We start from the raw sequence: 21,773 nt of genomic DNA on the forward strand, positions 1-21,773 counted from the left end.
GTCCTTTCTCTTTACGCACGCAGCGCGATCACGTGACCAAACACATGGAGGCTATTTTCGTTGCCCAATCTGAGGAGGGACGATTAGATGCGACATTTCTTTGATAACAAATCAGTTACTAAAACGCTAATATTTTGATAGTGGAAATCAAATAGGGTTTGGATGTTGTTATTATGAATAATTTATTTACATAGCTGTGGGACATTACACTCAGAACAATAAAAGTTGATCTCTAGGTTTATATTATTACAAAACTAAAAGAAACAGAGTGCTGCTGCTACTACTACTACTACTACTTCTACTACTACTACTAATAATAATAATAATAATTGTAATAATGGAACAAAAAAATAAGAAGCGGAGCAAGAATAACGTCAATGTCAATATGGTTTGAGTAGATGGTATTGCAGCCCTGTGATTGGTCGTTGTTACTGGTGTTAAAAAGGATGTAATGTGTACTTAATGATGTGACTGGACAGTGTTTTTCTACATGTAATGTATGAAGAATGAGTGAGAATACCCAGTCCATGTTATTCTTTCTTCCTTTACCTTACCTAAAGGAAGGTAAAGGCATGTTTTTAAGCTGGGTTATACTTGAACATAGCTTCAATTCATTATACAGACTTTTCACGTGCTTAAGCAACTAATATAAAGTATTTTCTATAATCTGCCTAGTCTGCAATGACGTGTCCATGTCTTTAAATTATATGCAGTGACAGAGGGTCACACTTATTTTTGGGTTTGTAAGCAGTCATAATCTAAGCGGTCATAATCTTCTAAGGGATATATTTAGCTGAATTTGACTGGCCCAAATTGGAATGGGAGCCATGAGAAATCCTGTCAGTTAAATGGAAATACAGAGCTAGACACATTATAATAAATAGATTTAAAACCTAAATCTGTTTTAGGTAAACTCCTAAAAACAGATTTTGGACATCTTATTTGCTTTAGCTTCACAATGGGAGTTCAGCATGCTTCCTTTTTTCATAAAGTTTTGTGAATTCCTGCTAGTTAGTATCTGTAAAATATTGACTTTGATCCTCAAACTATATAAACCCTTTTATCACCATGATTTTCTTTTATGATCAATGGCATGTTCTCTTATCTTTCACATTTCCAGGAGAGCCCAAGAGACTTAAACCCTAGGGAAACAGAAAGAGATCCCTTAAGTACATTAACTGAACATAGAACTAACATTGAGATTTTAAAAACAACTATTTTATCAGAATTGTTGTGGATGCCAAAATTATGGGACTGTGGATTTTCTAAATTGCAATTTTTTTTCATTATTGTTATTATTTTTTAAATATGCTCAAATTAAAGACTGCATTTTTTATTATTTCTTAATGCAAGAATATGCTACTGCCATGGAAGATTTATTTATTTAAAAAAATTTTTTAGACAATGTTAAAAGAATTCATAGAATGTTTTCATAAAATGTAATGTAGCTTTAGGAGCCAAACCCTTCTTTAATAACTTTATTTTTGCTGAAGACTTTGTTTTTCTAATCCTAGCTCTAATAAATCGTTATTTTTTTTATGACAACTGTTATTCTTCATCACAGTCTTTCAGAAAAGTTTTGTTTTCATTTTCTGTTGGATTTTAGTTTGTTTGTTCAGTTCCTTACCAAAATGCTTTGTTACAGTGGAGCTCTATGCTCTATTGAGGCCAAATTATGACTGTTCATGTTCCAATGTGTTTGTGTCTTGCATCCAAATATGCTTTGGCGAACTCTTTGTAATAATAAGAAGCTACTCCCCATTTCTTTGAAGACTTGGCTTTTACAGAGTATAAGTCTGCTGGAAATGTTTTAGATTAGTCTAATTTCGCATTTCTATTGTTAATATAGAAGGGACAGGGTAAATAGAAAGATGAATGTGTATCCAAAAGATTGCAACCCTATTGCATGTGTTAGTACTGGCATCCTTATTAGCTCTGATCTGAACTCCCATCATCTTCAAAAGAGTTTGCAGGCAAATCTCAGAGGGCATGACAAACTAACACAGATAAATTCAGTCGACAGAAAGGTCAGATAATTACAGTATGCAGGAATTATGCAGAAAGAACAAAATTAGAACTAAAAGTACAGAATCATGCTATTTTCCCCTGGATACATAAGGCTGAAAATCACAGGGTTTTCTCAGGCAGTGCAGTGTGATATAATTCCTGTTCCCTGCAGAGTGCACTGTTCTTTAATATTTCATAGGACTTTCTATAAATGAAATCTCTGTGAAATAGGTCAAGTGGAAGGTGAACTGGGTGACATGCATTCACATCTGAAAGCTACAGGCTTCCTTTAGAAGGAGAACAGACGCTGAAGCATGAGCTTTAGCATCTACAGTGTTTTGAGTCACTAAACTGAGAAGTTTGTTTCCTTAGGCGAGCTGGATCAGTCAAATGTGACATGGGAGACCTCTGGTGGCCACTAACAGTATGGCGGTTGAGCAAACTGTTTATACCGAATGTATTTGAAGGCGGTTTTGTTTCAGTATAACCTTCTTGACTGAAATAACTACTCTACCTACGTATAAAAAGGTCAAATTTCACAATATATAGAGAGCTGACACTTTAGTGAAAACAGTAAAGACTGAGATCATAATTCACACAAAATAGTTTGTTTAGAAGTTCAAAAATCTTTAAAACCATAATATTTAAACAACAATACTTTATAAGACTTCCAATTTTGCCATGAATAAAAGTATCCACTAGGGGGAAGCACTTACCAAAGTGAAACACATCTGGTTGTTTCGAGGTCTAAGCTATTCCATTCAATTAGCATGATTTCCTAACGGAGTTACTCTGTTTATGTTGTAGAAGGAAAAATTAGCAATTGCACTGTGAAACAGAAGTCCTGGTCCATTACATAGACAACACAGAAACAATGGACACAGTTAACTTTGCACATACACACTCACTCTTACAGTCATTAACAAGCTGTCAAATAACATGACAGTGTTCCAGTGGATGGAAAGGAAAATGCAATACTGAGAGAAAAACCCCCTCACTGTTCCATGTGAGAGGAGTATGGAAATTCCACTCTAAAATCCCCACACAGATGAGATTTACGTCTGTCTTGATTGAATGAAAAGTGTATTTTTAGAAGGATGACTCCTGACTCATTTTTGTAATTGTAAAATACTTAAAAATAGACTTTGAGCGCCCTTCAGTGAGCTGAGTCAGCAACTCACCTGACTGCACTAATGGATAGATGAATGAAAAATTGCTTTGCCATTGTGATGTCTGTCATTCCTTTGAACTGATGAATGATGACACAAGTTTGGGAACAATCCAAGTTAGCTAGCGCCTTGGTTAAATCAAATACATCAACTAGTCATTATTTGACTGACTGCACTCTTGAACTCAAGATTGAAAAAGAAAAAAAATGTGTCATATCCAGCTGAAGTGAGACCTAACAGACTTACCAAATTATTTCTTTACTATAGTTTTAATTAAAAGAGTCGTAGAAGAAAGGAACCAGAAGATACCAGCGATCGACTGTCCAAGTCCAATTGTGGTTGAGCACAGCAATCCCCTGTTTTAATATTAATTCAACAAGTAGTCATATCATGCTAAAACGAGAAAGTTTTGGCAGAAGTTATGAGGTTTGACGTTATAGTAAGATTTGTCAAATTAAAATCAACATATATTCATGTTTAAATGAGAGAGGTCGTAACAGAAAAATGACAGCGTTTCGTTATTATTTCCCTGCATTAGGATTTAGCATTTCTAATTAAGCAGTTCTAGCCACGGGGTGGTGGGTTTGGGAGGTTTAACATGAACAGATTCGTTTAAATTACTTCCCTTGTGAATTCCTTCAGATTAATTTCATTATGCTTATTATATTATACCCAATATTTATTTGGGTTTGGGAGGTTTGAAACACCCAACAGAAGCAGTGCAGGAAGGTTTGATTCATATTGTCTGCAGCTGCTGCATGTTGTCGTTGCTCCGCCCTCGACTGGTCTCGCCTGGTCTCCGTCGGATTGCTGCGCAGCGCTTAAAGGCAGATGAAGTGTCGGTCGGAGCAGGAGGGAGGCTGCAGCGCAGCGCAGATCGGTCCGTGTTCACAGGCTGCGACCGCTGGATTTAAAACACCGCCGCTTCCAATCAGGTTGGAGTCGAGGGGAGGCAGAAAGGCAGTTTAAAGCTTCAACGTTGAGCTTGGGGAGGATTTTAAAGACATATATTTGGGGAGGTGGGTTGACTGTTGTGTTCCCCTCCTGCCCCGGACGGCAGCCGTAAGTGATCCCGCTGTCCCGCTTCCAGCTGCCGTGTGAGCCATGGCGCTCCAAGCCAGAGTGATCTACGACTTCAACTCTGAAAACCCGGGGGAGCTGTCGGTGAAGGAGAGCGAAATCCTAACTTTGATCTGCGAGCAGGACATTGATGGCTGGCTGGAGGGCACCAACAGCAAAGGGGACAGAGGACTGGTACCCGCCTCGTACGTGGAGATCCTGAGGAGCGAGGCTGCGCTGAACAGCTACAACATCAACGCAGAGCCTCGGTACTCTAATATCCCAGCTGGAGGCTTTGACAAACTCCAGAACTTCTCTAAGCCTCCTCCAGTAGGGTTAACCGCATACACGGCGCCGATACAAGAGCATCACAACAACAAACACCACATCCAAGGCAGCGATGATGACTGGGATGATGACTGGGATGACAACTCCACTGTAGCAGATGAGCCAGGGAATGTGGGAGGAAGGTACCAGGACTCCGAGGGCTCCACATACAGAATGACAACACACATTAGTCCAAGAGGGAATGCAGCGCAGGTGAAGAGCTCAGCCACAGTGGGCAGGAACCTGAACAGGTTCTCTACCTTTGTGAAGTCAGGAGGAGAGGCGTTTGTGCTCGGAGAGGCGTCAGGCTTTGTGAAGGATGGGGACAAGCTGTGTGTGGTGATGGGTCAGCATGGTCCGGAGTGGCAGGAGAATCCTTACCCCTTCTCCTGCACCATTGACGATCCCACCAAGCAGACCAAGTTCAAAGGGATGAAGAGCTACATCTCCTACAAGCTGACTCCCACGCACACCCAGAACCCTGTGAGCAGGCGGTACAAGCACTTCGACTGGCTCTACGCTCGCCTGGCGGAGAAGTTCCCAGTCATCTCCGTGCCACACCTCCCAGAGAAGCAGGCCACAGGCCGCTTCGAGGAGGACTTCATCTCGAAGAGGAGGAAGGGTCTCATATGGTGGATGAACCACATGACCAGCCACCCTGTCCTGTCCAAGTGTGACGTCTTCCAGCACTTCCTGACCTGCACAGACGAGAAGGCCTGGAAGCAGGGGAAGAGGAAGGCTGAGAAAGACGAGCTAGTGGGAGCCAACTTCTTCCTCACCATCAGCACTCCACCGGCTCCCCTCGACTTCCAGGAGGTGGAGAGCAAAATTGACGGGTTCAAGACCTTCACCAAGAGGATGGACGACAGCACCATGCAGCTCAACGCCACCGTTAATGAGTTTGCTCGCAAGCAGATGGGTGGATTTAAGAAGGAGTACCAGAAGGTGGGGATGTCATTTAAGGCTCTGAGCCAGGCCTTTGAAATGGACCAGCAGACATATTCGTCAGGACTCAACCACGCCATCTCCTTCACTGGAGATGCCTACGAAGCGATTGGAGAGTATTTTTATGAACAGCCCAGCAAAGATCTGGACCCAGTTATGGATTTGTTAGCTCTTTACCAAGGTCACCTGGCAAACTTTCCAGATGTCATCCATGTCCAAAAAGGTAAACCAACTACACTGAGGCATTTTACAAACTTCTCACTCAGTGAATCCTTTGAAATGAAATAATGCTTTAAGGAGCTTCCCCCAAAATGGTAGCTGTCTGTTCTTGTATCAGTGTTTATGTGATAAACTTACAACTGCAAAATTACATATGAACACATCACCCTATGTTGAAAGGGCAGTTAAGCAGGTTTAACTTGTAGAAAGTAGGAGTGGTTTTGTTTAATGTGCTTCGGGGTTTTGTATTTGAAAGTCTGAAAAGACATTACATTAAAAGAGTCACTAATGCCATCCTGGAGTTTCAAAACCCTTTATTCATTTCTAATGAAATTCATAAAACAGAACAGATATATCTTTCTGAATTTAAAAAGCCCTTCTAAAGGGCTGAAATTATTCATTTCAATAACAAAATATATTTTCAGTCCTTTTCTTTGCATTGTTTAAAACTTATCATATGTAGTCTTAATCTGACACTAAAGCTGCAGTGGTCAGTTTCCCACTTTGGTTCACAAATGAGTCATCACCTGCCTAACTATTTGTAAAGCTTTTTTCCTATACCAAATGCAGTTCTTGTCATATTAGCATCAACAGCACAGTAGCTCAGAGAAATAGACATTTGTTCTTGGCAGCAGATTTACTACTCGTACTTAACTAAAATTGTGAGGAGAATCAAAACTCAAGTCAGAAACCTTGCTTTATATCAGCACTATCCCTCAAATCAAGGAGTTTTAAATAAGATTTAACATCTTTTCACGTTAATGTGGCACTATACAAATGAACGTTTATTTGCTTTGACTGATAAAATAATAAATGCCACAGAAATGTCCATGGAGGGCCAGATTTGGCCCACAGCCTTGAGTTTGACACAAATGCTCTCTAAACAACTGACTTCTAAACAACTGATATGGCTTGTTATGACAAGTTGATAGCCATAGAAGAGCAAAAGTGTTCTTTTTGCTAACCCAAAAAGAACACTTTGAAGTCTTGACTTTTTAATTCCATGTGGCCTGTCCTTATTTAGCAAAGTCCAGTGTGGGCTAGCCTACATTATCAACCCCAACAACTTTCCAACCACAGTCAGACAACAAGAAGCACATTTAACAGAACATATTTTCACCTTTTCAAACACATTGATAGGAAATTAATGTTGTCATTGCTCTATATTTTTCAACAACAAAAAAATCTCAGGGTTATTTTTGACCAGTTATGCATCCCAATTTCAAGAATAACATGGTCAACCTTATGTGGTCAGATCTATTGCTGATGTAAAATTAAAATAAAATATTACATGTTACTGTTAATCTAGCTAATATAGTTACGTTTGTACTTTACCTTTATTGTATCATTACACCACTGTCTTATTCCACTTATAAATGATTTGCAAATGAGTAATCATTTCACTTTAAGCGTCTCTTGTGGTCAGATTTGGATAAACAAATAACTTCTAGTCTGACATGACATTCACACAAGTCAGCAATAGAACTTAGTTCAGTTCCCAGAATAAACAGAAGTTGTTTGCACTTGAAGACTTGTTAACATGCATCTGCTGCTGCTCCTGTTTGACTCACCTGCTGCATGAACAGGGTAGTTATTTACCTGTGCTTAATGTTCTGTGACTGGCGGTGGCATATTGACATAGAGAAAATGTCATTTTACATGTTGCAGGTATATTTGCAGGTTTATCCTTCACAAGTGATTGTTTTCTGCACTTAAACTTCAGACTGACTTGGGGCGCTGTCCTTCTAAGTGTCACCAACTGTTTCATTTTTTTTAACACAACGTGTCAAAGTGTCAGCCATGATTTGAGGTGAAGTTTAGAAGGACAATAGTTGGCACAGCAGAAGTATTAATAATCCATCTAACACCTGCTTCCTTCTTAGAAAAGAGAAAATACCAACACTGCTACGGACATTATTTTTATTGAAGCTTTTTAAAAATGCAGAAGCGTGTAAAGCAGACACGCACATATACGTGTTCTATTTTTTTTGAGACTCATGTCACTTCTTTTAAAGTCAGAAGTTTTTCTGGGAAAATCGGACAAGATTTCCAAGAAGAGGACTGTGGACCCTGAACAGTTTGGTTCATCCTCGGGTACAATTTTGGGTTTTTTTTGTTGTTGTTTTTTTTTAGATGCTATACAACTGAAGGTTCCAGTTCATCTGTTCGAACTATTAAATTAAGTATAAACAGCATGGACATGTCCAGCCATCATAACATCCTGGATGGAGAAAGGCTCAGTGTTCTAGAGATTTGCTTTGCCTCAAATTGTCCATGTCAAGCCCAGAAGAGAGGCAAAATAAATTATGTAGATGCTGACTGAAACTGCTAAACGTGTTATGATCCAAACACGTTCAGCAGTTTCTTGCTGTCTTGGCCTGAAATTCCACTCAGTGGAGAAGAAGCCATTACGTAAGGGAAATATTAAAAGAAAAGATTATGGCCTAATGATGAAGAAACATCTCAAGGCATGAGGGAGGAAGCTAAAGCTTAGGCATTAATGGTTCTTTTAGAAGGACAGTGAGCCTAATCGTACCTATACATTAATTACAAAGGGAGTTAAGGACAGTAAAGTCGGTGTTTTGGAGCATCACAAAGCTCTGAGCTCAGTCCCATTTAAAAAAAAAAAAAAAATATGTGGGCAGAGCTCAGAAGGTGTGTAAGAGGGAGGCATCCCACAAACCTGACTCAGTTAAACCAGTTCTGTCAGGAGAAAATGGCCCACAATTTCAGAGATTCATTGTGAGGACACCCAAAACGTTTGACCCAAGTGTTTGATAATCCAGTAACCACTGTTTTCTATTTTTGAAGCAAAAAATTGAGATGTAAACACATGTATTCTTAATATGTACTGATTGCTCATGGGCACTCTCCTATTGTTAAAATCTTTCGAGGCATATCTCTAAAAATAAGTCCTTATTTACAGAAAGCGTGCAACGTAGTAGGAAGTAGCAGCCTAATATTTACCACAATTTCCAATCCATTCACCTGGAATGGAAATGAGCTCAAAGAATTTATCTTTCACTGTTAGCAAAGAGGAACTCAATGATTCCCCAAAGTATTCTGAGTCCTTTCTGCCCTTTTACCTCCTTTACAGCCATTTCATGGTACCAGCTGTTTATCTCCAGAATAATGATGAGAGATCGTCTCATACTTAATTACCATTTAAAGTTAATTAAAAAGTTTTGAGGAGAAAGTTTGTAAGATAGATTAAAGATTAATTATATCCTTTTACATTAATCTGCCTATCTTTGTGATAGATTTTCGTATAAAAGATTCATGGGAGTGTTATTCAATGCTTAGGATTTAAACTGCTTAAAATATTCAGAATTTAAGCGTGAGTTGTAATCTGTTGCCAAGCAAAACATTTTTACCTTCTACTATTACTACTACTAAATCAAGAACAAAATTCTCTGAATAATATTTGACCTTTGCAGCTTTCTTTAATAGAATGTAAGTGTGAGAACAAATCACACTCGTTTTTAATTACTCAATTACTAAATTACTCTAAAAATAATTTGATGTCCCATCTTTGTGGATGTTTAGTTTTATGTAAGGAAGGAATGTTTTACCTTTCTAATTATTTAAATGGAAAAAAAGTACACAACCTTGCACTAAGAATCTATTTATTACCATACTTAAAGGGTTTCTTTAAGTTAAGAAGGATAGCCTATATTCCACCATCTCGACGTGTTCCACAGTCCGCAGGCGGAGTGCTGTTATTTTTTTTAAATGTAGTTGATGTCATCATCTCTTCATACTTCCACATAAAAATCAAACAGAAAAACTTACAACTTCAAATCAAACCAGTCCTTTTCTCAGGAGGTTAAACTGGCTGGATTGCTTTATGAGCAACAATATAGTTTGGTAGTAACATGTCTTTTTTTTTTTTTTTTGCTACAATGGGATATAAACAAATACGAGTTGGACTATTTTTTTTTATTTTTATTTCTATTGATTTTAGTTCCAATGCCAATATATTTCGGATTAGACTGGTGGCAATGTAATGTGAAAAGTTATCATAGATAAACACCACAGTGACCCAAATCTGGTCCTTGTGGTATGCCACTATAGTTCTTTTTTTATTTGTAATGCAGGATATATCTGTTTAAGTATTGACAGCACACAATGTTGGCATTTTTTGAATGCATTGGTGTCATATCCCTTAGATAAAACTGTGCTGATGTTAATAACCAATGTTCATTTCAATCTTTTGTCGTTTGTGCATGTGATGTGACTGGGGGAGGGAATTAGTCTTGTGGTATTTGTACGGACATATGACAGTGGTAGTAATGTTTGCAGAATTCGACAAAGTTGCTAAGTTGGCTACTGTGGGGTCACTATTGTTAGCTGAGCACATGCAGACATGACCGAATGGGTGGGTCTGTCAGCCACTTGCCTCTCACAGCCTAGCAAGAGAGGACAGTGGCTGATTTTCAAACCTTTGAGGACATAGACCGATACGCAAGATTAGTGGATAACAGCGGTTTCACATATAAGTATCAATCAATTGTCTATCACTCAAAATTAAGGGAATTGTGGCTGATCGATCGGTGCATCCCTAGTGAGAATGTATAGAATATTAAGCTACAGTTGTAGCAGTAGAGGGTCTTGGTATACGTCCAATTTAACCAAGAGAGTTTGTGTGAGAAGAATGTTCTGCTTCACTGGCATGACGTTTTAGAAGATGCTTGGAAAAGTAATTTGATGTTATCTGTATAGACAACTGAATAACGCACAGCTTAAACGTAACGACTCCTCGTTACTCCTGGTAAAACTTGACTGACGGTTTTCTAAACATCAGTACCTCCCAATATGTGCGACTGTTGAAGTAATTCCATTGTGACAGGGTGAAATGTGAAATCTTTGTGATGCAAAACATGGGACTACATAGGCTTGCACTCTGTCCTCTAAACTCAATCAATCCATGCAAAACTTGCTCCAGTCTGAGTTTGTTTCCTCCTCTTACTTCCTACTGCTGCTCAGTAAATACCTTATGTTTTGCATTATGCTGATGACAGAGCCTGTGGATACCTCCGTCGGATGGGTCCCTGCAAAAAATTGGACCATTTACTCCACAATAGATTGTGCAGAGGAAGCAGGACAGACTGTGTTTTGGCTGCAGTAATACACAAACTTCCCAGTCAACTCAAGCCAAGTTTGCCACGTAGACTACAAACACAGAATCACAAATGTAACCAAAACAGCAGTACATCCTATTTGCACTGGCTATTGTGCTAAAGCAAGTTTATTTTTACGATTGAGAAATTTTGGGAGCTGCTCTTTAGGCACAATCCCATCATACACTGAAGGAAAAGACAGTATGCAGACAAAGAGAGGTGAGCCACACGGAGGAAATGGCCTGTAAAAACACTTTGATCTCTTGTTTTTCACACCGAGTGGGGCGGTCTAGTCGTATTACTATGAGTTCAGTTCATTTATCTTTGTTTTTCCCATTCATGAATTCTCTCTTGTTTGGCCCATTATGCAACTGGAAACACATTGTTAATTCCTTTCTATTTATAGGGAATGTGGAAGAGGCAAAAGACAGACATGCTCTTCTAGGACGTTATAAACAAACATGTTTCCACAATGAAGGTCACATATGGGATTACTTTGGGCCATGCAAACTCACTGAAGTCAGTTCATGTTTACTACTTGCCTCAATATCTGGGATTCTTATAAAGTACTTTGCAAAAAACGAGTGCGTTTCTGTTTTAACTCTGAATGCCATAGACTGCGGTTTGTTTGTAGCTTGGTCCCCATCTGTAGGCCAGTTACATGCAAAGCAAACGTCCACTCAAGTATTGTTCAGCTGTTCTGTGCAGTGAGGTTTTATTGCTACACTCATCTGTGCACAAGTCGAGAAACATGGCCACATCCTTTGTCATAAAACCAAAGTATACATTTCCTCCACATAAGTGGTCGAACAGAAACTGTTGGGGATCGAATGATTCAGCGACAATGACTAATGGAAACAATCGCTGAAACTTGGATCTAATTGAAATATTCGACAGGATTCCAAGGCAATTTTCTGTCTTCAAATTCATGTTTCCAGAAATGTTTTAGTGTGGCCATTTTTAGCTTTGTGGACCCGTAAACATCAGACAGGATGTTTTATGTCCTGGTCACAAGTGAAATGCGAGCTTTCCTGCAAGAGAACCTTAGCTGTCATAGTATTGATCTCCACCTTCACAAAGATCCCATTAGTCATTACCCTGCAGCTTTAAGGGGACAACGCCAACTCATGCTATTGACTGGCTTTGGAAAACCTTTCAGTTCTCCATTTTTGTCTAAAAATTCATTTTGAGGCTCTGACAGCACTGGGGTGTGACATTTCTGTTTTATTTTAAGCTGTGGAAAAAGTGGAAGGAAGATTGATTGAGTTTGGAAATGGCGGTGTCGAAAGACACTATAGAACTGCTGCTAAGATGAAAAGTACTTCTGTGTAGCTAGTATTTTAATTTAAAGTTTCAATTGGAACATTAGAACATATGGCTGCATTTGCATGTGTCTTAATTAGGGCAAAAAAACCCAAGAAAAAGTCTTTCCTACATTTTATTCACTCAGAGATCTCCAATACCCTGAGCAAATGATTTCATGTCTTATCAGGCATATTAGAACAGGAAGTGATAAAAAAAAAAAAAGGAAAGTGAAAGAAAGCGGCGATATACCAGAAAGCTGGTACATCCTGCTGAGTCAGCCTCACATTGCCGTGTAAACACCTGAGGCACCATAACGGCTTATTTGAATGTCCTCTGCAGCTCCACCAGAGGCGGTGGAGCGATGAGACGGGGATCGTCGCTGGCTCGTCCGCTTTGGCTCAGGTCGTTGCATAAGTGGGGATTACGTAAGGGCTGAAATGGCTCCCTGCGCAAGGGAACTCTGTGCCACCTTCACGTTCCACAGACAGAACTTTTTTAACAAAACAGTCATCAGGACAAACTCCTGTCTGGAGCGCTGCACATCTGCACGCTGCATGCAGTTCTACAGCATTTGTGTGTTAAACGTCTGCAAATGTATGTGCTTAAAAATGGCAGCTTGCATCTCTAACACAGCTGCCAACTGTAAAAGAGGAACTTGGAGAAGGAACAGAAGTGAGTTTTTTTTTTTTTTTTACAGTTGAACATTAAAGGCAGCTCAGCTGGTCAAAGATAAGAGTTTTGAATTTGTTTTCATTACAAGTATTTTTATAGTTCTTGTCTTGGTATCAAAATTGTCAAAAATATGTAGAAATTATTAGGTGGCCATGCAGAAGTTTTTGCACCCTTTTAAAAACATAAAGTAAGTTATACATTTTGAGGTATACTTGGTGTCGCAACACTGAAAAGAGCAAAAAAAATCTTTATATTTTTAAATGGAAGTATTTTCGCTATAGATTGAAAGTGAGTTCTGCAATTAAAGGTTCATTTAAGGGTTATTTTGGACATATTTGCCAGTGTTGCATAATTAAACAGACAAAATCTAGTCCAACTTGTGCCTGAATTACATTTGATTGACAGAATCAGCTGTGTTTTGAGGTGCAGCTGAAAACGCTTCACCCATCTGTCAAACAGAATGCTCAGCCTTAGGGTAAAGCTGTTCATTCCAAGTTTTTAAACCAGGTTTCAGCTGTATGTGAAGATTAAAAGAATACAATCACCAGGGTTGATCACTCAGAATGATGTTTGGTCGGTCCAGCGAGCCCACAGGGCGGCCGCTGTACCTCAGCAATGAGCTGAGCCATTTATAGAGGGCCTCAGTTTGTTAGGACTGGGATGAGCAAATGTAAATTACAAATTCTAGCTTAAACTTGTGACAAAAATCAAAGAGAGTAGATTGAAAATTATTTTAATCTGACCAGGATTTTAACCAGTCTTCACATTGAGGTTTCTTTGCTGTTCCTTATTTAAGCTGCCGGATGGATGACAGCAAAACAAAAACAAGAGAAATGAAGCTTTTTGTTTCGGGATTCCACATCTAAGATGCAGGATGGCTTAAAGTATTTTTCTGTTGCTCAAGGTTCACAGATACTCAAACGCAAAGTATTTTTTGGCAGGTTGTGCGGCAGCTGTGTGCAGCATGATGTGGCTCAGCATATTACAAAGTGCTAACACCATCCTGAGCCTCAGTTATTTTTCTTCCCATAAAGTTTCTTTTTTATCAGTTTGGTTCTGCACATGCATCCCTCTGTTGTTGTGCTCATGTCCTTGGCTTGTCGTTCATGCTACCTTTTGTTAGAATCTTGTGCACTGGAAGGAAAAAAACAGACAACACAGGAACTTGCATGCGAACTCTAAGGGGGGGGAAAAAGTGATGTATGTGTGTTAGGTATTCTCTGGCGTCATGTTTCAGGAATCTTCTGTGTCTCAGCTCAGGCCTGGTGACTCAAAAAAAAAAAAAAAAAATCCCATGACGATGTGAGATATTTCGCTTCATGCCTCACAGGCGCCAATCTCCTCTGAAAACCTGTTCAACTGTCATCATTAACTATTCTTAATTTATGTTGACTGTCATTTTTTATTTATTTAAAAATTGCTTCACATCAGCTTCCACCCCCGAGTGAGCTCATGTTTCTTCTCTTGCCCTTTGAACAAACATTTCACTATGTATATTGGCGTAGACATTTAAAAACACAATCACACCTTCTCTGTTTAACCTGCACAGTTTTAGGAGTGTCAGGAAAGTTCTAATAAGGAAGAAAGTTCATAAGTCATACATTTATGCCTTATTTGGTAGTGTCATATTCCTGTCTAGTAGGTTTTCATCTGTGATGCTTGTTTCACACGAACATGTTTTTTTTTTAAATAGCAGAAAGGAACTTTTTAGTGTTTGCACGTTCTTATCTAAAGACTTGTTGTGCAGGAAGTTTGAGGCGGTGTGTGAAAATGCAGTTTTTTAAACCTTTGTCTCGGTTCACTTAGACCACAGGAGCCCACCACAGTGACGAGAGGAGCGTTCAGTATGTGCGAACACTCGGAGCAAACGTTGCTCAGTCTCTAGACATGAGTGTCATGCTCACAATTTTCACTTCCTTTTCTAAATTTATCAATCCTTTTATGGTTGATTTCGGGGCATTTTTTTACTCCCTGCAGAGCAATTCTAGGGTAAAAAACCTTTTAAGTATAATAATGTAGTCCAAGAGACTTTAAATTGAATGGATTGGAAAACGGTGAGAACTAAAGCTGAGAACTAACCCCTTCCAAGACATGCAGTCGACACTCTTCAGTGAGAAAGTCAATACTGTGGGAAGCGGCAACAAAATGATGCCAGAGGAAGCACAGAGATATGACACTATATTATCATTTCTACGATGGCATGCTGACTTTTTATCCAGGCTGCTACAACAGGTGACATTTTTTTGCTCCTTTGCAGTTGTTAGTTTTATACTTTACTTTTTCTGGTAGGAAAATGAGCTACACAATATTGATGATGGCTTCTCTGATTTCTCTTCAAGAGGATCAAACAGACATATCAGATAAAGTTTGTTTCTATAAGTTTGTAGGAGTTAAAGGTGGTGGATGTGGTAGCTTCATTATATCAGAAATCTATTTATTTAATTTAGAGGAATGTGTTCTTTTTATGTGCTGTTCATCAACCAATGCCTTGGGCTGAAGTGTAGCAGGACGTTCAACCCGAGGGCGTTGGTGGAAGGTGTTAAATTACTGTATCTTTCTGTTGTTTGGTGGTTTTGAGACTTAATAATGAGCCAGAAAGCACAACGGCGAAGCAAAGGCAAAACACGAAGTACAGCTGCAAAACTAAATTAACCACAATAATAATTTAAACTCTTTTATATTGCATTGGCAATAACAGTTAATTGGATTTTTATCTTGAAGTAAAATTTTAGTTTCATTTTTAGAATGACTAAAATGTAGTTCTGTAAAACATTTGGTGACTCCATGCATTTTTTTTTTTTTTTGCGTCTCGTCAAATTTCAAAGTTATTTTATTAGGATTATATATACAGATGTGTGTGAATAGATTTCGTCTACAGAATATCCTAATAAGGACAGAAATGCAAACCTGTGTGTGTTTGTTTAACTCTGGTAGTTGGCATCAGGAATGCTGCAAAAAGTCCCTTAAAAGGTTGAGGGCTCCGGGGTGACATCATGTCATTTATATGTTTTGAGTGTGGGCCCCCAGATTTTATAACTATAAACCGCTATGAGGCTCTGCCTGGTTTCCAGGAAGCTTAGAGCAAAAGCTTTTGGTCACTTGCGTTAAAAATGTTAAATCTGTTGGATCAGTCAGCTCACTTCTTTCTTTCTTTTTTTTTTTCTAGTTTTAAGAGCAACAAGTAAACATAGAAATACAAATGTTTGTGTTTTTCATCATCCCCCAACAGGAGCCCTGACCAAGGTGAAGGAGAGCCAGAAGCACGTGGAGGAGGGCAAGATGGACCGGGCGCAGGCAGACGGCATCAACGACCGCTGCAACATCATCTCCTGCGCCACGCTGGCTGAGATCCAGCACTTCCACCACATCCGGGTGAGAGACTTCAAAGCCCAGATGCAGCACCATCTCCAGCAGCAGATCGCCTTCTTCCAGAAGATCACGGGCAAACTGGAAGAGGCTCTGCAAAAGTATGACAACGCGTAACGGATCAGCCGATCCGTTTTTGGGTCTCGACGACAAACGGCCGTGCTGCTCCCGTGATTGGTCAGTGGGGTTTTGCCTAGAAAAAGGGCGGTACCTCGCAGAGACTGCTGGGAGCTGACGTCGGAGCAGGACGGGACGTTTATGGGGAGGACACAAAACGAAATCCCGTTTGCATTCTTTTGTCTGGGACGTTTACACGTGTATTTTTAGAAAATTAAGCCAGTTTTAAGTGCAAACACAGTTGCCTAGAGTTTATAGGGATCAATAATAAACGGATTAATCTTGGGAAGACGAAGAGCAGAGAGAGAAGCCTGTTTTCACTGTTGCCTAGACATCTGGTACAAGACTTCCTATATCAGGAGTTTTTAGCCTTGCAGCACAGTTTTTAAAAACAATTTTTGGTCTCGGCGCCTCTCCAGGAGCAGCAACACTCCTGTGGCCAACACACTGCCTGCCTTCAGGAAATATTTCTTCTCAGACAAACAGGACAGAATGTTTACAGGCTCCTCACCGAGCAGCGACTGTCACTGCTGCTTCTCTGTGCCTTCTGACTTTGTCTCTCTGGTCATTTTTGTTAGTTTTTTTTTTTTTGTTACTTATTTCTAACAGCTCTTATGTGCTGATGATGCAGACATACAATCCATTTGTTTTTACAAGGCTCCACTCTATAAATCCCAGCCTATGTTATCTAATTGTGCCATTTCTTTTTCTAAGTTGTTCTGGGATTAGATTCTTAAAATCCTGCTCACAGCAAGCACTAATATCCTGTTTCAGCATGAACAGCTTGGATGACAATGGTAAACACTTTTTACACCTTATGTTTCTTTTTGTGTCAGCAAAATGTTGGTCGGAAGGCTCAACGTTAACGGACGCAGGCTGCTGGGAGTAGAGCGTTTCTCACCAGTTTCTATAGTGCAGACCTTTTTAAAAGCAGCATTGCTGATGTTTTTAACTTTATGATGATTGTATCATGAAGCTATGATTGTAGAAGAGATGCAAATTAAATTTATCCTTCACAGACATTTAGTAGCTTGTCCTGTTTTTTGTCGTTTTTTTTTTTTGTTTTTTTTTCGAAATAGAAAAACGCATGACTTATTGGCACTGCTCTTACAGATGTGGAAAAATTATTAATTTATTCCTTCATCGCAACAGCTTGAATGGAATGGAAGACATGAATGGCTACCTACACGTCTTGATACATCAGAAACAATGATTCATAGTTTGGTCACTAGAGCACTTCTGGAAAGAGCTGAAGCAGCAATAATGTTAGTAATTTTGTCATTATTCAGTTTCATGTACATAAGCAAAAAAACAAGTCTCCAATAGGTAGCCCTGTGGTCCTCCATCGAGGAGAGAAGGAAATAAGGAAAAGTGCTTGATACAGAAAATTTGCTCTGCTGAAAACTGTTTATAGACCCAACACAGGCAGAATAACATTGTAAATGGTTTGATGATGAAAACAAACTTTAAAAAAGATGCAAGAGGGGAAACCGCAAAGCAGAAACCAGCATCAGACAAGCAGAAAACAGAACGGTCTGACAAAGGGCTGCATGAACTTAGAGGCTTAAATTCTATGGAGGCTGATTAGTGGAGAGCAACACAGGCGAGTCTAAATACTGGATGAACAACAGTTGTAAGCGACAGGGGCTTAAGCTGATGGAAAGTGACAAAATAACACAGAAATAATACAAAGAAACTGGAAAAACAAAGAGCAACAACAGGAAACGCCAAATAACATGAAATGCTACTAAATAAAAAAAAGTTATAAAATAAAGTGGAAACATTTTGGATGACTAAGTGGGCTAGAAGTCTTTAGACTCCGAAGGTGGCACTTTAAATGCATTTTATGCATTATTCTAAAGCCTTTTTTAAAGTTATTTGCCATATTATGAGTAATTATTCTGACTCACAATATAAAGTAAACACATTTTGTACAAATCAAACATCCATTAAATGGATGCAAACAACAGCGTCAGTAATGTGGTCACAGCAGAGCTTTATGACGCTAAAGAAGACAAAGGCAGCAGAACGCTGCGCAGCTCTTTTCAGGCCCTGTCCCTGGAGGACGGCTGTGCTGCGTCTGTGGTTCACGTTATGCTCACAGATCTGCTGACAGCACAGAGGTCAGCCATCTGAGACAGCTGGTCCATGTTAGAAATGTCAGAGCGAATGACGGTGAACACGGCGTGAACAGGAAAAGGTCACACTGACAGGTTTTCATTAGCTTTCGTCGCTATCACTGAAAACCAAGAGGTTATCTGACCTCACATTTTCTGCTTGTGCAGGATGACAAGTTATTGGAGAAATGTTGGCTCTTCCTGAGGGCCTCGGTTTGCTACCTAGATGTAAAGATACGACGAACTGAAAAATAATATTTGCACTCTTACAGATGTAACACTGAGCAGGAGGTTAAAAGAGGAAGTTAATGAACACTAAGCCAAAGCAGAACCGTTTGCATGACAATGTTTTGGCACCATCAGGTGTTAATCTCATAACTTTGAAGGTTTGAAGCAATGCTGTCATTTTCTTAAGCACAGCAGGCAGGTAGTTTCAGTTTCAACTTGCTGATCTTTCATTTTAAACATTTTCTCAGTGAAAAGATCTTTGTTATTTCTTAAACCTTGACTATCAAGGTAAATCTGCAATGCAAAGTATTTAGAAGAGAAACGAAGGCTCTGGATCCCGCGCAGTCTTCCAAAATTTGAAAAAGTTTTGAATTAGCATTCATTAGACTAAATAAGTATGGGACAAATAGATGCATTATCAATGTAAAATTATTATTTTTAGATGTAAAGTTGTTTTGAGACTATTAAATATCTTAATTATGTTTCTTTATTATAATTGACATAGTTATGTACAGATTACAAAAAAAAAAAACAGCCTGTCAGTCACAAGTTAGTTAAATTTTACTGAGTCTAAACAGTGTGTTTATAAAGGTAATCAAATGTTACGAGACTTTGAATTTCAAAAAGGAGGCCATTTGAAACGAGAAGATCTGGAATTGTAAAATAGGATTTAAATTTTTTTTTTTTTTTTTTGGAGAAAACCTATCAACTACGATGCATAAGCAACTAAAAACCACCTGACAAAAGCACTTGCATATAAACAGCCTCTGAAGAAATAAACAGACTCACATTAAATGAAGTCATAATATAAAACAAAGTAAACCAGTTTGTGGAACCACTGCAGCAATAACCATCGTCTCTTTGCCACATTGCTTCAGTTCACTTGCAGACATTTGTTCATGCAGAGTGTCTGAAGACCCGACACATCTTTACTATCAGGTGGAGGTCTGGTTTCTGACTGACCTTAATGCTTCTCCTTCAGGCGTCCTGTGTTTGGGATCATTGTTCTGCTGACATCCAGGTTTTTTCTGTCAGACAGACAAACAGCCTCACTGTTGATTCATGGATTCATGTGACTGTGGATGGAAAACAGGCCCAAATCATCACCACTTCACCACCTCGTCTGACTGTCATCATAAGGTGTTTATATGCTAATTTACTGTATAGGTGGTACTCTGGCCCTGCTTGCTCTGAGTTAATGCAGGATCTCTTGTGTTTCTGGCCATATCTGACATTGGAACTGGTGAATTTTCTGGAATATTTCTTGGGAAGATCAGCAGCCGCCTTAAATGTTTTCCACATATAGTCATTGTTCCTGTAAAATAATAGACTTCAAATAGTTTGAAAATAGATATACAACTCCTTTCAGATTGAGGGTAAGCAACAGCTGGTTCTCTAAAGGTTGATGACCATGCTGGCCATTTTAATAAACCTCCACTGGTGAAGATATGCCTTTTTGACCAAACTCCTGCTTTAAACACAGGAGTTGATGAAAAATAGTGCTTCATACTATTTTCATTAGTGTGAAGCACTTTGAGAGATTTGTCTGTAAAACCAGGTGCTATAGAAACTTTTACTGACTTACTTAACCAAAACATCAGCATATGGCTGCTACTTTCTCTCTTAAATCCAGTGTAAGCAGTGAGAAATTATTTTATCCTGACTGGAAACAATTTCTTCAACATGTCGACAACTGGTTTGGCTAAGCTCTGTTGTTCATTCTTTTTATCCTAACCTTTATAAGTATCAAACATTCATTTAAAAACATTAAATATGAAGTATTTGTGGATTCATTAATGTGGTGCTTCAGCTAATGAGCCTTCTGTTGCCACAGTGACATACATCTTAGTGTCTGGCAGCTTTCAGATCTTTTTGGGGGTTTTTTTGTTTTTTTTTCCATTTCATCAGATTCGACTGGATTCTTGCAGACTTTAACATTCATCCCTCAGGCTTCATGTTCGATACGTCCAACCCTTTAGGAAATGGGTGCTCCTATTTATGCACTCTCTCCAGCCTGAAGCTTGCGTTGTTCTAAATTTGTAAAACTCTTGAAATGTCACATGTTTTTAAGGTATTTGCACCGTCAACATTTGAATTTTACATGATATTAAACGCATATGCAAATGACTATTATTTAGTGTTTGTCAAGCATAGTTTAAGTCACAATGTTTGGTGTTGCTTAGCAAAAATCTACAGTTTTACATGAAACAGGGATTTATTTATGAGGCAGAGCGCTGTCAGCTGCAGGCTACATGTCACAGACACAAACATCGAGTGTTTAGGGGAATCGCCCATAAGAGCAACACCAGAAATACCCTCCAGATTCTGCAGAGGAGCCTGATAAGGCTCCCACTGCCGATGAGCAATAGACATTAGGATACAAGGTTTTCTGCAGGAGTCGTCCCATCAGAGCGCACAAACAACCCTTGTAGCCTTTCAGTGCTTATAAGGAACATCATGTTCACAAATGTTATTACTGCACTCATGAGACTTGGCTCATTTCTTTTTTGGATGCGCAGCAGTTCTCAGGAATTCACTAAATGTAACCCAGAAACATTTTGTACATTTTTAATCAGAGTGCTGATACCCTGCAGATGAGAATATCTCCACATGCCTCCTCTAGAGTCCTGATGATGAATGCATATCGTAGAGAAACAGCAGAGTTTGCACAGTTCACCTGTTTTTCTCTTTTCAGAAGAGCTTGTTTGTTTTCTCAGATGCAGAAAAGCCACTTTTTGAAATAGGTTCCTTTTAATCAGACGGCATTGATGTAGGATTTGAAACAAATATTTTTGCAAAGAATTTAATTAATATATCATTTTGGACTTAACCTTCTTCTATAACTCATACGGTCCCCGTCAGAATTACACTCACCATGGGCGTGATTTTTCTCAGAGATTTTTTTTACTTGGGCTATATGGGCAAATGTCCAAGGCAGCATCAGATGGAAAAATGTAACTTTGTGTATCAAATCTCCCACTTCCTGCTTAGAAAATTGAGATTAGTTTAGGACAGAAATGCATATAATTCATATCTAATATAAACCCCACCGACCTCTTTGGGTATATTTTCTCTTGGTAAGTTGTATTTCCCCCCCCCCAATCATTAACAAACCTCTATCA

General features: G+C 39.0%; 1 protein-coding gene across 1 annotated transcript; it reads left to right on the forward strand.

Moving 5' to 3' along the window:
- The first annotated feature begins 3,977 nt into the window (after positions 1-3,977).
- Positions 3,978-17,329, forward strand: snx18a (sorting nexin 18a). The gene is made up of 2 exons (XM_007563549.2): positions 3,978-5,730; positions 16,053-17,329. Exons 1-2 carry the CDS (start codon positions 4,281-4,283, stop codon positions 16,304-16,306), a joined length of 1,704 nt encoding a protein of 567 aa, XP_007563611.1. The 5' UTR covers positions 3,978-4,280; the 3' UTR covers positions 16,307-17,329.
- Positions 17,330-21,773: the final 4,444 nt, after the last annotated feature.

Source organism: Poecilia formosa, unplaced genomic scaffold (assembly GCF_000485575.1).
Source record: "Poecilia formosa unplaced genomic scaffold, Poecilia_formosa-5.1.2 Scaffold148, whole genome shotgun sequence".
NCBI lineage: Eukaryota > Metazoa > Chordata > Actinopteri > Cyprinodontiformes > Poeciliidae > Poecilia > Poecilia formosa.

What these genes read in the sequence shown, in the direction of transcription:
- snx18a (XM_007563549.2), top strand. Translation starts at nt 4,281, where the DNA reads ATGGCGCTCCAAGCCAGAGTGATCTACGACTTCAACTCTGAAAACCCG. An exon ending in TGTCATCCATGTCCAAAAAG is followed by an intron (nt 5,731 to 16,052) that starts GTAAACCAACTA and finishes ATCCCCCAACAG; the next exon opens with GAGCCCTGACCAAGGTGAAG.